Here is a 14752-nt window from a genome sequence, read left to right on the forward strand (position 1 = left end):
TTTCCCATGTGTCAGTTGCTTATTCCAACTTCATGAAACAGAAACTGTTTCTTTATAGGTATGAGTACCCAGTCTTTAAAATCACTCATAGAAAAGGCTTAGCTGACTGTGTGCAGTGGCTCATGCCTGTAATCCCAGCACTTTGGGAGCCCGAGGCAGGCAGATCACAAGGTCAGGAGTTCCACGAGCAGCCTAATATGGTGAAACCCCATCTCTACTAAAAATACAAAAATTAGCCAGGCATGGTGGTGAGTGCCTGTCGTCCCAGCTACTCAGGAGGCTGAGGCAGGAGAACCGCTTGAACCCGGGAGGCAGAGGTTGCAGTGAGCTGAGATCATGCCACTGCACTCCAGTCTGGGCAACAGAGCAAGACTCCATCCCAAAAAAAAAAAAAAATAGGCTTAGTTTTATTTTCAAAGATGAGAAAATGAATGCACATTTATATGTTTTAAATTAAAATAAAATGTTTAAGATCTATTTTATGGATCGCTAATTTAGCCATCTTTTTAAATTAACACATCAGACACCAGTCTCAATTGCTTCAGATAGGATTTCTATCATTCCAATAATATGTGATATCATTATTCTCATGTAGCCAATAAACTCATTGAAGGGGATTTTTTTGGTTTGTTTTTTGTTTTTTGTAGAGACAAGCTTTCACTATGTTGCCCAAGCTGCTCTTAAACTCCTGGGCTCAAGCCATCCTCCCACCTCTCCCTGCTGAAGTGCTGAGATTGCAGGTGTGAGGCGCCACACGCAGCATGTTGGGGCTTGTTAAAACCCACATCATACAACTAATACTCAAAAATGCATAATGTTGGATGCTGCTGTGAATGCAAAAGAAAACAAATACAACAGGTGCTGGGAGAAGGGAGAAGTCTGATTGAGACTGTAGGGATGAGGGAAGACTTCATGAAAAAGGCAGAGTTTGAATTTGTGCCAATACCAGCAGGTAGGGTTTGGAGATTAGAGAAAATGGGGTACCATTGCAGACAGGAAATAAAACTTGAGCGAGGGCAGGGACAATAAGGAGACTTCCAGCTAAAGCTGAGCTTTTATTTGGTGTATATTAGTGCTTTGGGGTCTTTGGGTTTCAAGGGATAGATTCATTTGGTTTATTCTTTTTTTTTTTTTTTTGAGACAGAGACTTACTGTGTCACCCAGGCTGGAGTGCAGTGGCACAATCTTGGCTCACTGCAACCTCCACCTCCCAGGTTCAAGTGATTCTCCTGCCTCAGCCTCCCAAGTAGCTGGGATTACAGGCACGCGCCACCACGCCCAGCTAATTTTTGTATTTTAGTAGAGATGGGGTTTCGCCATGTTGACCAGGCTGGTCCACCCACCTCAGCCTCCCAAAGTATTGGGATTACAGGCATGAGCCACCGCACCTGGCCCATTTGGTTTATTCTTAATTAACTGTAAGACTCCCCAAAGACAAGAATAGAAAGACATTTAGAACTAAGGTGGCATGTCTGCTTTTCCACATTCTAGCCCAAGGAGTTAGTTTTAATTTTCTGGAACCATTTATTATGTTTAGAAGGAAGATGATTCATTCACTCAATAAATATTTTTTGAGCAGCTAGTATGTGACAGAAATTTTTTTTCTTTTCCTTTTTTCTTCTTATGGTCTACTGGTCATTTCATATGTGACAAAAATTACGCTTTTTAGCAGCTAGACATCACTGAGAAAAATAGACCTGACCCCAAATCCATGGAGCTTATTGAAAGACATTTAGCAACTATACTAATAAATTGCAAAAGAGATGTTTTTTAAACAAAATGAAAACAAGGTGCTATGAATACACATTAGGGAATCAGGGAAAAACTGTGGGGAAGTGAAATTTAAGATGAGAAAGAAAAGATACGTAGAACCTACAAAAAGTAAGTGGAAAAGAGCATTTTGGACATATGCTAAAAATCACCTACAAAAAACATGGGTATATTTGAGAAATTAAAAGAAGGCCACTGTGGTTGGCGTGGAAGGAGGGAGAGAATGACTTGAAGTGAGCTTGGAGAGGTGAGCAGGGCTTAAATACACAAAGCCTGTGGCCATGAAAACAGGTCTGACTTTTACTCTGAGTGCAGTGGAAAGCCTTTGGGGGAATTTAAGCAGAAAGATAACATAATAAGTAATCCAGTTCTACATTAAAAATCATCCTGGTGCTATATATCTTAACTGAATTTGTGAGAGGCAGAAGTTGAAAGGGGAAAAACCAGTTAAGCTACTGTAGCATTTTCAATGATAGAAAATAGTGTAGTCATTGGAGGAAAGGAGGGAGATTTGAGTGCTTTCCTTTAGAAACAGCAGAGGTTAGCTAAGGGGTAAAAACAAAGGAAGAAAAAAGATGACTTCTAAGAATGGAACCCAGGAAATGGCACCATTGGTAATGGTAAATCAGATCATGTCATTCCTCTGCTCAAAGCACATGGCTCCCATTTCACTCAGAGTAAAACCCAAAGTCCTTATGATGGCTTAAACAGTCCTGTAGAATCTGGCCCTGTTACCTGTCGAATTTCATCATTTACTTTTCTTCCCCTTACTTCATTCTGGCCATCCTGGCCTCATTCTTCTTCCTTAAACGTGGCCGTGGGGCCTTTGCACTGTTAACCTGTCAAGCTTCTTTCTCAAATGTCATCTCTGCAGTGCCATCTTTCCTGACCACCCTATTTAAATGTGTAACTGCCCCACACCCACATTCTCGAACCGTTACCCTACTTTACTTTTATCTTCCGACATACTATATAATTTACCCAGTTATGCTGTTTGTTGTCTACTTTCTTTTCTAGAATATAAGTTTCATAAAGGCAGGGAGTTTTTGTCTCTTTTGTTCACTAGTGCATCCCAAGCACCATGCCTGGCATATATATAGGAAGCACTGAATAACCATTCATTAAACACATAGGGAATTTAGCATATGATAAAGGTAACATCTCAAACCGGTGATAAAAAGCTGCTTTGTTCAATAATTGATGTTGGGATTTCTGGGGAAACATCTGGAAAAAGATAAAGTTGGATCTCTACCTCATACTTTACATCAGAACAGTCTTCAAATGGATCAAAGATTTAAATATGAAAAATGAAACCACAAAAAGTTATGCAAGAAAAAAATGGGAGAATTCCTTTATAACTTTCACCAGAAAAACTTTCTAATTACAACTGAGAATCCAGAAGCCATAATTAAAAACACCAAAAGCATCCGGGTTCAATGGCTCATGTCTGTAATCCCAGCACTTTGGGAGGCCGAGGCGGACGGATCACAAGGTCAGGAGATCAAGACCATCCTGGCTAACACAGTGAAACCCCTTCTCTACTAAAAATACAAAAAATTAGCCAGGCGTGGTGGCAGGTGCCTGTAGTCCCAGCTACTCGGGAGGCTGAGGCAGGAGAATGGCGTGAACCCGGGAGGCGGAGTTTGCAGTGAGCCGAGATCACACCACTGCATTCCAGCCTGGGTGACAGAGTGAGACTCCGTCTTACAAAAAAAAAAAAAAAAAAAAAAAAAAGCATCTGCATGGAAAAAAATTTAAAAACTATAAGCAAAGTAAAAATACATGTCAAATTGAAAAATATATTTTGCCACTCAAATTACAGTAGTCTAATCTTTCTAATATATAAAATACTTCTCTAAATCAGCAAGAGATTAGGAGTCCAACAGAAAAAGATACAAAAGGCCAGGGACAGTGGCTCATGCCTGTAATCCCAGCACTTTGGGAGGCTGAGGTGGGCTGATCACTTGAGGTCAGGAGTTTGAGACAAGTCTGACCAACATGGTGAAACTTCATAAAAATTAGCTGGGGACTAATGGTGGTGTGTGCGCCTGTAGTCTCAGCTACACAGTAGGCTGAGGTCAGAGGATACTTGAGCCCAGGAGGTGAAGGTTGCAGTGAGCCGTGTTTGTACCACTGCACTCCAGGCTGGGTGACAGTGAGACCCTGTCTCAAAAAAAAAAAGAAAAAATTTTGTAAAAAGACAGTTTACAGCAAATAAAATTCAAATGGATCTTAAACACTGGAAAAGTGTTCATCTGTACTGAAAACAAGAGGAAATTTGTATTAAAACTAGAGAAAGCTGGATATTTTATCATCAGGCTTGATATTTGCCATGAGTTTCATATTTTCCGCAAGTGTAACATATTCTGTTAGCAAAGCTGTGGGGAAACAGACACCTTACACTGCTGGTGTGAATGTGACCGATTGCATTTTCAGAAAAATGGCCAAAATACCTCCCATCCCAAATGCTTTCTTTGCAAGTGACTTTGACACTCATCCCATTATAGATATGGAGGTCTGTGTGCCCTCCATTGGATCTCAGCAAGGCTGTGACTGGAAGATGCAAAGCTTTGTGACTTTCAAGGCAGATCATAAATGGCAGTAAGACTTCTACCTCATTCTGTTGGGATGTTTACTCTAAACCCGGCCACCTTGTCAGGAGGAAACCCGGACAGCCCATGGAAAAGCCCATATGGAGAGAAGCCAAGGCCTACAGCCCTAGCTGAGCTCCCAGCTGAAAGCCAGCACCAATTTGCCAGCCTTGTGAGTAAGCCATCTTGAAAGTGAATCCTCCAATCCCAGTCAAACCTTCCCACCTTGTCCTGCCCAAATTGCAGATTTATGAGTAAAGTAAATGATACTTGCTATTTTAATCCCCCAAGTTTTGGGATGGTTTGGTATGCAGCAAGATAATTGTTAGGGATTTTAGTACCTGAAAGTGGAGTGCTGCAAAAACAAAAACCTAAACCATAGGGCACTAGCTTTGGAACTGAGCACTGGGCAGAAGGTAGAAAACGAGTGAGTGCCTTTGTCAAAACTCAAAGGATAGTAAGGAGAATGTTATTAGAAGCTGGAGGATAGAAGACCCTCGAAGAAGAAATGTTGGATAACATTGTTACCTTCAGGAACAAGGAAAATAGAGGCCAGGCATGGTGGCTCACGCCTGTCATCCCAGCACTTTGAGAGGCTAAGGCAGGTGGATCACTTGAGGTCAGGAGTTTGAGACTAGCCTGGCCGACACGGTGAAACCCCGTCTTTACTAAAAATACAAAAATTAGCTGGGCATGGTGGCTTGCACCTGTAATCCCAGCTACTCGGGAGGCTGAGACAGGAGAATCACCTGAACCCGGGAGGCAGAGGTTGCAGTGAACCAAGATTGCACCACTGCACTCTAGCCTGGATGACAGAGAGAAACTCTGCCTCAAAAAAAAAAAAAAGGAAATAGAGAATATAGTTAATGAACTCAGTGATCTACTAAGGAGATTCTCAAGTAGAAGACTGAAAGTGCCAACTGGCAGTTTCTGGCTGCCTAAAGTAAAATGTGAGGGAAAAAGATAAACTCAATGAAGAACTAGTAAATATAAGTGAACAATGAACTTCTGAGTTTGAAAAGAAAACTTTCTCATTCACATCTGTCCAAGCAGCAAATAATAACCAAATTCAGAAAGGGATTCACACCAAAGGTGGACTATAATACCCTGTGTCACAACTTCAGAAGGATCCAGGGCAGTGCCTCAGAGGACCTGTCCTCTCTTAAACACAAGGTTTCTAAGAATGGTTAAGGTGACGTGCCACTGCAGTCTCACAGGGAACCCAAAGGAGAGAATGGCTGATCTCAAAGAGATTTATGGGTGTGGTATTTGTATTGTAGTATAGCTGGATTATAAATTGGTAAACACTCCAGTTTGGTTTTTCTTTTGTTTTGTTTTGTTTTATTTTGTTTTTTTGAGATGGAATCTTGCTCTGTTGCCCAGGCTAGAGTGCAGTGGCTCGATCTTGGCTCACTACAACCTCCACCTCCCAAGTTCAAGCAATTCTCCTGCCCCAGCCTCCCAAGTAGGAGGGACTATAGGTGTGTGCCACCATGCCTGGCCAATTTTTTAAAAAATTTTTTACACTTTTATTGAAGTAAAGGAACATACAAAAATACACATACTATAAGTGTTAAAAACTCAATTATCACCAAGTGAATTCATCCATGCAATCTTAATCCAGATCAAGAAACAGAACATTACCAGTATCCCAGAAGATCCTTCTGTGTGTTCCCTCTTCAAATGTATTATTATTTTTTTTAATTATAGTTAATTATACTTTAAGTTCTGGGATATGTGTACAGGATGTGCAAGTTTGTTACATGGGTACACATACTATGAACAGCACTCATATAAAACAGCAACCTTAACTGATAAATGATGTGTGTTCTGACTGCTCCACCATCCGGCTGTTCCTCCATCGCCCTCTCCCCCAGCTTCCCTATTCCCTGAGACACAGCAATATTGAAATTAGGCCAAGTAATAACCCTACAATGGCCTCTGAGCATTCAAGTGAAAGGAAGAGAATCGCATTCTTCACTAAAAGGAACTAGGGATTTTTTGCCAGTTATGGATGAGCAAAGAAAGTGGTTTCTTGAGATGGAATCTACTCCTGGTGAAGATGCTTTGAACATTGTTGGAATGACAGTCAAAAGCTGAAAATGATTAAGATTAATGAGAAGAGCATGTCAAATGTATTTGAAATAGGCCAAAAGCTTGGCCTCTTGGGCCAAACAGCCAAGTCATGTGTACAAAGGAAAAGCTATTGAAGAAAAATAAAATTGCTACTCCAGTGAACATGTGAATGATAAGAAAGCAAAACAGCTGTGTTGCAGATATGGAGAAAGTTTTAATGGATTGGATAGAAGATCAAACCAGCCACAACATTCCCTTAAGCCAAAGCCTAATCCAGAACAAGGCTCTACCTCTCTTCAATTCTCTGAAGGCTGAAAGAGGTGAGGAAGCTGCAGAAGAAAAGTTGGAAGCTATAAGAGGTTTAAGGAAAGAAGCTGTCTCAGTAACATAAAAGTGCTAAGTGAAGCAGCAAGTGCTGATATAGTAGCTGCGGCAAGTTATCCAGAAGACCTAGCTAGGATCACTGATGAAGGTGGCTATACTAAACAACAGAGTTTCAGTGCAGATGAAATAGCCCTATATTGGAAGAAGATGCCATCTAGGACTTTATTTATTTATTCATTCCTTTTGTTTATTAGTAGAGACGGGGTTTCACTGTGTTGGCTAGGCTGGTCTCGAACTCCTGACCTCAAGTGATCCCCCTGCCTGTGCCTCCCATAGTGCTGGGATTACAGGCATGAGCCACCATGCCCAGCCCAATCTAGGATTTTAATAGCTAGAAGGAGAAGTCAATGCATGGCTTCAAAAGACAGGCTGAGTCTTTTGTTAAGGGATAATGCACCTGGTGACTTTAAGATGGAGCCAATGTTCATACTATTCTAAAAATCCTAGGTTCCTTAAGAATTATGCTAAGTCTGCTTTGCCTGTGCGCTAGAAATGGATCAGCAAAGCCTGCATGACAGCAAATCTGTTTACTGCATGGTTTACTGAATATTTTAAACCCACTGTTAAGAACCACTGCTCAGGGAAAAAAAAAAAAAAAAAATCCCTTTAAAAATTACTGCTCATTGACAATGCACCTGGTTACCCAGGAGCTCTACTGGAGATGTACAAGAAGACTAATGCTGTTTTCATGCCCACTAACACACCAGGCATTCTGCAACCCACAGATCAAAGAGTAATTTTGACTTTCAAGTCTTTTTGTTTGTTTGTTTTTGAGATGGAGTCTTGCTCTGTCGCCCAGGCTGGAGGGCAGTGGCGTGATCCCAGCTCACTGCAAGCCCCACCTCCCTGGTTTATGCCATTCTTCTGCCTCAGCCTCCTAAGTAGCTGGGATTACAGGCACCTGCCTCCACGCCCAGCTAACTTTTTGTATTTTTTTTTTTTTTTTTTTTTTAGTAGAGATGGGGTTTCATCATGTTCTCCAGGATGGTCTCGATCTCCTGGCCTCGTGATCCGCCCGCCTCGGCCTCCCAAAGTGCTGGGATTACAGGTGTGAGCCACCGTGCCCGGCCCTAATTTTTTTTAAAAGGAAAGTTTGACTTGAATGACTCAGAGTCCTGAAGACTATCAGCACAACGGCTTAGATATCCTGGTGCTACACTTTCACCCTCTCCCCGAGGGTCCCTGTAAGAACCATTTTTGCCTGAGCAGGGATGTGCTTGATGTTTCAGGAATCACTGACGTTTCAGGACGTGGCCGTGGACTTCACCAAAGAGGAGTGGGACCAGCTGTACCCTGCCCAAAAGAACCTCTATCGAGACGTGATGCTGGAGAACTACAGGAATCTGGTTGCACTGGGTGAGGATGGCATCCCTGTGAAACTGGAAGCCATTCACGTGGGTTTATTTCCTGAACTAGTGGAAGCCTCCAAAGCTTTTGTGAATATAGTTTGGGCTGGGACAGAAGAACACTAAGCAGTTTTGGAGTCAGAGACCTTTGTTTTCTGCTCTTTCTCCTCTGATGGAACGTCTTGATTGAGTTTGAGATGGGTAGCTTTATTTTGCTGCCTCTGAAGTCTCCCCTCCAGAGGCTCTAAAGACTGAAGAAGTTGGGAATGTGTCTGAGAGAGAATTTTGTTCCCAGTACAAACTCCTAAGATGTATGTTACTCCCATGAATAGGGTATCAGCTTTATAAGCCAGAGGTAATCGCGCAGTTGGAGCTAGAGGAAGAGTGGGTGATAGAAAGAGACAGCCTGCTGGACACTCATCCAGGTAAGTGCACGCTCTTGGGCACTGCTGCTTAATAAGGGAAAACAGCCACTTCTGAACCACTCAGTGGAGTGCTCCAAAAATCTCCCCTGGGATTTAAGGAATACTAAGCCTTTTGAAAAGAATCAGTTCATATTTGATATTTTTCTGAAGTTGAAATGGCTGCCTTATTTTTTCTCATTGAACAGATAATATATACTTATTGTTTTAAAAATGCACACAAAACAGAGGTTATTTTGAAGGTATCCATTTAAACACCCATAAATACCTTGATATTGCAGGTATCCACACAGCACTTTCTTCATATTTTTTATTTACACATCCCCTCTCAGTATTCTTTAAATCTTTCTTTTCCATGAGAGGTGATCCGAGAAGAAATTTTTTAAAAAGCTTTCTTTTCCATGTCAAAAATTTTCTGCCATTTTAATCTATTTTTCATCTTTTCTTTTTCCTTTTATCATCAAACTCTTGACACTTGTCTACAACCCACAGCCTAATTTCTAATTCTCTTGCTCTCCTTTGTGATACTACCCCGATTCCTACCTCTGCTACTAACATTGTTTTCTTGGAGATTACCACTAATTTCCTTCCAGTCAAATCGAGTGGCTACAAAGCCAGTTAGAATTGTGTTGACTTTCCCTTCTTGAAATGTTCTTCCACCCTGGCTTGTGATGCACACGATTCGTGTCTCCAGCCTCTCTCCGTATCTCCCCCTGCCCCTTTTCTGCATTTTCTTCCTCCTTATTCTCCTAAAGATATGTATCCCTATGGACTGGCTGTTCCACTCTGCAGTAAAGTGCTTTTAGGTAGCCCTTTTGTATCATTTTTCCATTTCTCCATTTCTAGTCCCAGTATTTTGTCCACATTCTCCTGTCAGAATTGAGATTATGGCTGGGCGCTGTGGCTCATGCCTGTAATCCTAGCACTTTGGGAGGCCTAGGCAGATGGATCACCTGAGGTCAGGAGTACGAGACCAGCCTGGCCAACATGGTGAAACCCACTCTCTACTAAAAATACAAAAAATTAGCCGGGCGTGGTGGCCTCGCCTGTAGGCCCAGCTACTCAGGAGACTGAAGTAAGAGAATTGCTTAAACCTGGAAGCGGAGGTTGCAGTGAGCCAAGATCATTCCACTGCACTCCAGCCTGGGTAGCAGAGCAGGTCTCTATCTCAAAAATAAAAAACAATTTAGATTATATTTTTGTTTATTAGTGTCATGCTGTCATTTTTCTTAAATATTTCTTTTTTTGTTTTTTTTTTTTCCTGAGATGGAGTCTCGCTCTGTCGCCCGGGGTGGAGTGCAGTGGCACGATATTGGCTCATTGCAAGCTCCACTTTCTGGGTTCACGCCATTCTCCTGCCTCAGCCTCCTGAGTAGCTGGGACTACAGGCGCCGGCCACCACACCCAGCTAATTTTTTGTATTTTTAGTAGAGACGGGGTTTCACCGTGTTAGCCAGGATGATCTCGATCTCCTGACCTCGTGATCCGCCCGCCTCAGCCTCCCAAAGTGCTGGGATTACAGGCGTGAGCCACCGTGCCCAGCCTACTTCAAAACCTGGATCTGTTGGCTTTATAATGTCTTCTTTAAATCATTCCCTTAAATACGGAATTTCTTGACCCAAAAAAAAAAAAAAAAATCCCAACCACCTTAGTTTCTTATTGCTGGCATACCACCTACAATGTTCTGCTTGACTGTTTTAACAAGGAGTGGACTGCTGACTGTACACCAGATGCTGAGTTAGGTAGTTTCTACTCTGGTCCATGACACCAGGTGAACCTACCCCATCTCTGTGAGTTCCCACTCTGGCTCTTTGCTCTGGTATCTGGCTTCATCATTTGGACTTGGTTTTCTGTCATTCAAACTGTTTGGCTTTTTCAAGTTGACTTTGACTTGGCTGTCCTTCTTGCTTTTAATGCTCTAAGTGATCTTAGGTAGAAAACCTTGTTCCTGGCTGGGCACAGTGGCTCACGCCTGTAATCCCAACACTTTGGGAGGCCGAGGCGGGCAGATCACGAGGTCAAGAGATTGAGACCATCCTGGCCAACATGGTGAAACCTTGTCTCTACTAAAAATACAAAAATTAGCTGGGCGTGGTGTCGTGTGCCGGTAGTCCCAGCTACTTAGGAGGCCAAGGCAAGATAATCGCTTAAACCCAGGAGGCAGAGGTTGCAGTGAGCCGAGATCGCACCACTGCCCTCCAGCCTGGCAACAGAGTGAGACTCTATCTCACAAAAAAAAAAAAAAAGAAAAAGAAAAGAAAACCTTGTTCCTGTTTCAGCCTCCCTGAGATCTCTCAGCCCCACTGAACCAGAATTTTCACCTAACCAGTGCTCACATTCCATGAATAGAACTGGTAATTAAGACATTTTGTCAAGAAGCCCGGGCACCTTCCCTGACAATGCTGGGACATATTTCTACAGCCTTCCACATCCCCAAACCTGCGGAGTAGGAAACTAAGGGAACAAATTAGAGAACTCCCTTTTCAGGTAAATTTCCAGGGCGGGGCTATTCCTTCCCCCAGGCACATATGCTGTCATCGGTAGGACCCACACTATCTCCTATTGTGTCCCTCTCCACAGACCCCCAACTCGAAAAAATAATTGCTAACTTAGGAAAACTTCCAGATTTTGGCCAGGCGCAGTGGCTCATGGCTATAATCCCAGCACTTTGGGAGGCTGAGACGGACCATCACTTGAGATCAGGAGTTCAAGACAAGCCTGGCCAATATGGTGAAACCCCATCTCTACTAAAAATACAAAAATTAGGCACATGTGGTGGCATGTGCCTGGAATCCCAGCTACTCAGGAGGTGGAGGTAGGAAAATCGTTTGAATCTGGGAGGCAGAGGTTGCAGTGAGCCAAGATTGCGCCACTGCACTCCTGTTTGGACAACAGAGTGAGACTCCGTCTCCAAACAAATAAGCAGAAAACTTCCAAATTTCATTGTGCACCTATATGTGGATGCCCAAGGCTCTTGGTTCACAGATAAGCTTGAGCAAGTGTTGTTTTTTTTTTTTCACATCTCTTATCAGGGACAGGCAGCCTAACCTCTTCTCTAAAGAGACTGCTTGCATTTCTTCAGTATCCTGTGAAACAAAGTCAGTGATTCCCCTGAGAGGATGTAGTAAAACATTTGTTTGTCAGGGGGCTAAGAGAATGACAGAGTTTATGCAGCCTAATTCTGCACGCCCACTAGGGTACTGCATGCCTCAATGTTACTGACATTTGCTGGTCCTTATTTATCTAAAATCTTTTCTTAAGCTGAGACCTGGAAAATACCCAGTAGATTTAGCAGCAAGAAGATTGGGAATTATATTATTGAGAGAAGTGATGGGGGATGATTAGAAGAACAGTCAGTTTGTACATTGTTGCATGAACAACAGGGGGAGGTTTAAAAAGAAAAAATTAGAGCTAGCAAGTGTGTAATATTCTTATAAGCAGCTAGAGTGAGAGCTGGGCACAGTGGCTCATGGCTCACACCTATAATCCCAGCACTTTGGGAAGCCAAAGCACATGGATCACAAGGTCAGGAGTTTGAGACCAGCCTGAGGTTCACCAACATGGTGAAACCCCATCTCTACTAAAAATATAAAACTTAGCCAGGCGTGGTGGTAGGTGCCTGTAATCACAGCTACTTGGGAGGCGGAGGCTGGAGAATCTCTTGAACCTGGGAGGCAGAGGTTGCAGTGAGCCGAGATTGCACCACTGCACTCCAGCCTGGGTGACAGAGTTAGACTCTGTCTCAAACAAACAAACAAAAAAGAAGCAGCAGCTAGCTAGAGTGAGGAGTGGGAAGGGGAAATAATAAAGAGGATATTAGCAGCCAGAATAAAAGGTAGTGTCAAAACAGGATTGTTCTAGGCCAGGCTCAGTGGCTCATGCCTAGCACTTTGGGAGACTGTGGAAGGATCCCTTGAGCCCAGGAGTTCAAGACCAGGCTGGACAACATAATCAGACCCTTGTCTCTACAAAAAATTTAAAAGTTAGCGGGATGTGGAGGTATGAGCCTGTAGTCTCCACTACTTGGGAGGCTGAGGTGGGAGGATCATGAGCCTAGGAAGTCGAGGCTGCAGTAAGTTATGATGGCACCACTGCACTCTAGCCTGGGCAATAGAGCGAGACTTTGTCTAGAAAAAACAAAAGAATTGTTCTAAGCAGGAACAATTTTACTTGTTTATAATGCTGACGGGAAGGAACCAGTAGAGAGGACAAGTTAAAAATAGATACAGCTGGGTGCGATGGCTCACGCCTGTAATCCCAGCACTTTGGGAGGCCAAGATGGACAGATCACTTGAGGTCAGGAGTTCAAGACCAGCCTGGCCAACATAGTGAAACCCCGTCTCTACTACAGGTACAAAAATTAGCTACATGTGGTGGCGTGCACCTGTAATCCCAGCTACTTGGGAAGCTGAGGCACTCGAATCACTTGAACCTGGGAGACAAATGTTGCAGTGACCCAAGATTGCACCACTGTACTCCAGCCTGGGTGACAGAGCAAGACTCCGTCTCAAAAAAAAAAAAAAAAGCTACAAGAGATGGAGCAAGGTTCTAGAAGAGATGGGAGTGGGATTAGAGGGAAGGACATTAGGGTGACTATATATATCAGTAAATTTGTCGATGGAAGATTTGGGGGAGTTCATACATGATGACTTCTGTTTTCTTGGCAAATTAGGAAGCAGTGTCCTTTGTTGAGTGTAGGGGAATTGGGAAGGCAGGTAGAGGACTCATGGTGCATTTGCTGAAGCTTACAAGGGTCAATGGAAGCTGACCAAAGACAAGCAGAGGCAGCACTGAGCAGCGATGAAGGCCCCAGTGAGACTCTGCCCCATACAGCTGTGGTTTCTAATTTGCATGAGTATGCTCTTTCTCCTGTTTTATTTAGCACTTGAAAGGGTTTATAGGACAGGGGCTGAGGGTGTTAGATTTTGGGGACTATTGGAGGAAAACTGTGTGAAACTGTATGAGAGTTAATTCAAGTGATTTGACAAGTCTAAGAAGTGACAGGAAGTAGAATGAGGCCTGAAGAAGACTTAAAACTAGAAGACCAAGAGAGTCAAAGAAATGGAGATGTAGAAGAGGTCAGAAAGAGGCAGAATGTGAGTAAGGCAGAAGAGTGTTACAATGAGTTGGAGATTTCTTACATGGAGCAGGCAAGGTCCACAACATGAATGTATTACCATATAAGTAGACTGTTGAAGGTGGAACAAAGGTGAAGGCCCAAACAACTACCAGTTAGATTACAAGATGGAAGAGAAGCACCCATGTAACAGCAACTGAAAAAACACCTAGGAATAAACTTCAACACGAGATAGGCAATACCTTCATAGAAGAAACTTAAATACTTCTGACAGACACAAAAATAAACTTGAATAAATAGGCATGCCAAGATGGCAATGTCCCTACTGTACATGTAATACAATTCCATAAAAAGTGCCCACATGCTGGGTGCTAGGATTCACACCTGTAATCCCAGCACTTTGGGAGACTGAGGCAGGTGGATTGCTTGAGTCTAAGAGTTTGAGACCAGCCTGGGCAACAGGTTGAGAGCCCATTTCTACCAAAAATAAAAAAGTTAGCCAAGTGTGGTAATGCACGCTGGTAGTCCCAGCTACTCAAAAGGCTGAGGCAGGAGGATCAACTGAGCCCTGGAGGTCAAGGCTGCAGTGAGCTATGATTGCACCACTGCACTCCAGCCTGGGCAACAGTGTGAGTCTGTCTCAAAAATAAAAAATGTGCCTACAAGAGTTTGAGAGGAAAGCTAGGTAAGCTTATCTAAAGTTCATGTGGAAAATCCAAAGCACAAAAATTATCAAGAAAATTCTGAAAAGGAAAATCAATAAGGGAGATTATTCCTATTAGATATTTAAAATATACAGTAAAATTTCATTAATGAAGTCAGACCAACTGAACAGAATAGACAAGTCAGAAGTAAACCCAAATACTTCTGGGCATTTAATAAAAAGACATTATTTTAAATAATGGCATCATTTCAAATTAGGAGGTGAAAAGTGGGCTTTGTAGTAAAGTGTTGAGACAACTGGTACTTTTGAAATGTGCACCTCTTCATATATGGTAGGTAGCCATCTAGAGAGAGACAAAATTGGATCTATAGCTTACCCCTTGAGCCAAGATAAGCTCCAAAGGAAACAGATTTTACACATAA

At 42.7% G+C, this 14752-nt stretch overlaps 2 protein-coding genes across 6 annotated transcripts in view; both read left to right on the top strand.

Annotated features, from left to right (window-relative positions):
* ZNF713 (zinc finger protein 713) overlaps positions 1 to 14752 on the top strand; it is a 59369-nt gene that overhangs the window by 26774 nt on the left and 17843 nt on the right. For 3 of the 5 annotated variants that reach the window (XM_074034931.1, XM_005549537.4, XM_074034930.1), the window contains 2 exons: positions 8051 to 8177; positions 8500 to 8592. The exons of the other annotated variants lie outside the window; for them this stretch is intronic. In XM_074034931.1, coding sequence (XP_073891032.1) covers positions 8051 to 8177; positions 8500 to 8592 — 220 coding nt within the window. The remainder of the gene's footprint in view (positions 1 to 8050; positions 8178 to 8499; positions 8593 to 14752) is intronic. 5 annotated transcript variants of the gene reach the window in all.
* Positions 8096 to 14752, top strand: part of MRPS17 (mitochondrial ribosomal protein S17) — a 35934-nt gene continuing 29277 nt past the window's right edge. Inside the window, exons 1-2 of the mRNA XM_045387727.2 lie at positions 8096 to 8177; positions 8500 to 8592. The gene's annotated coding sequence lies outside the window, so the exon portion shown is untranslated. The remainder of the gene's footprint in view (positions 8178 to 8499; positions 8593 to 14752) is intronic.

The sequence above is a fragment of the Macaca fascicularis genome, chromosome 3 (assembly GCF_037993035.2).
Source record: "Macaca fascicularis isolate 582-1 chromosome 3, T2T-MFA8v1.1".
Classification (NCBI taxonomy): domain Eukaryota; kingdom Metazoa; phylum Chordata; class Mammalia; order Primates; family Cercopithecidae; genus Macaca; species Macaca fascicularis.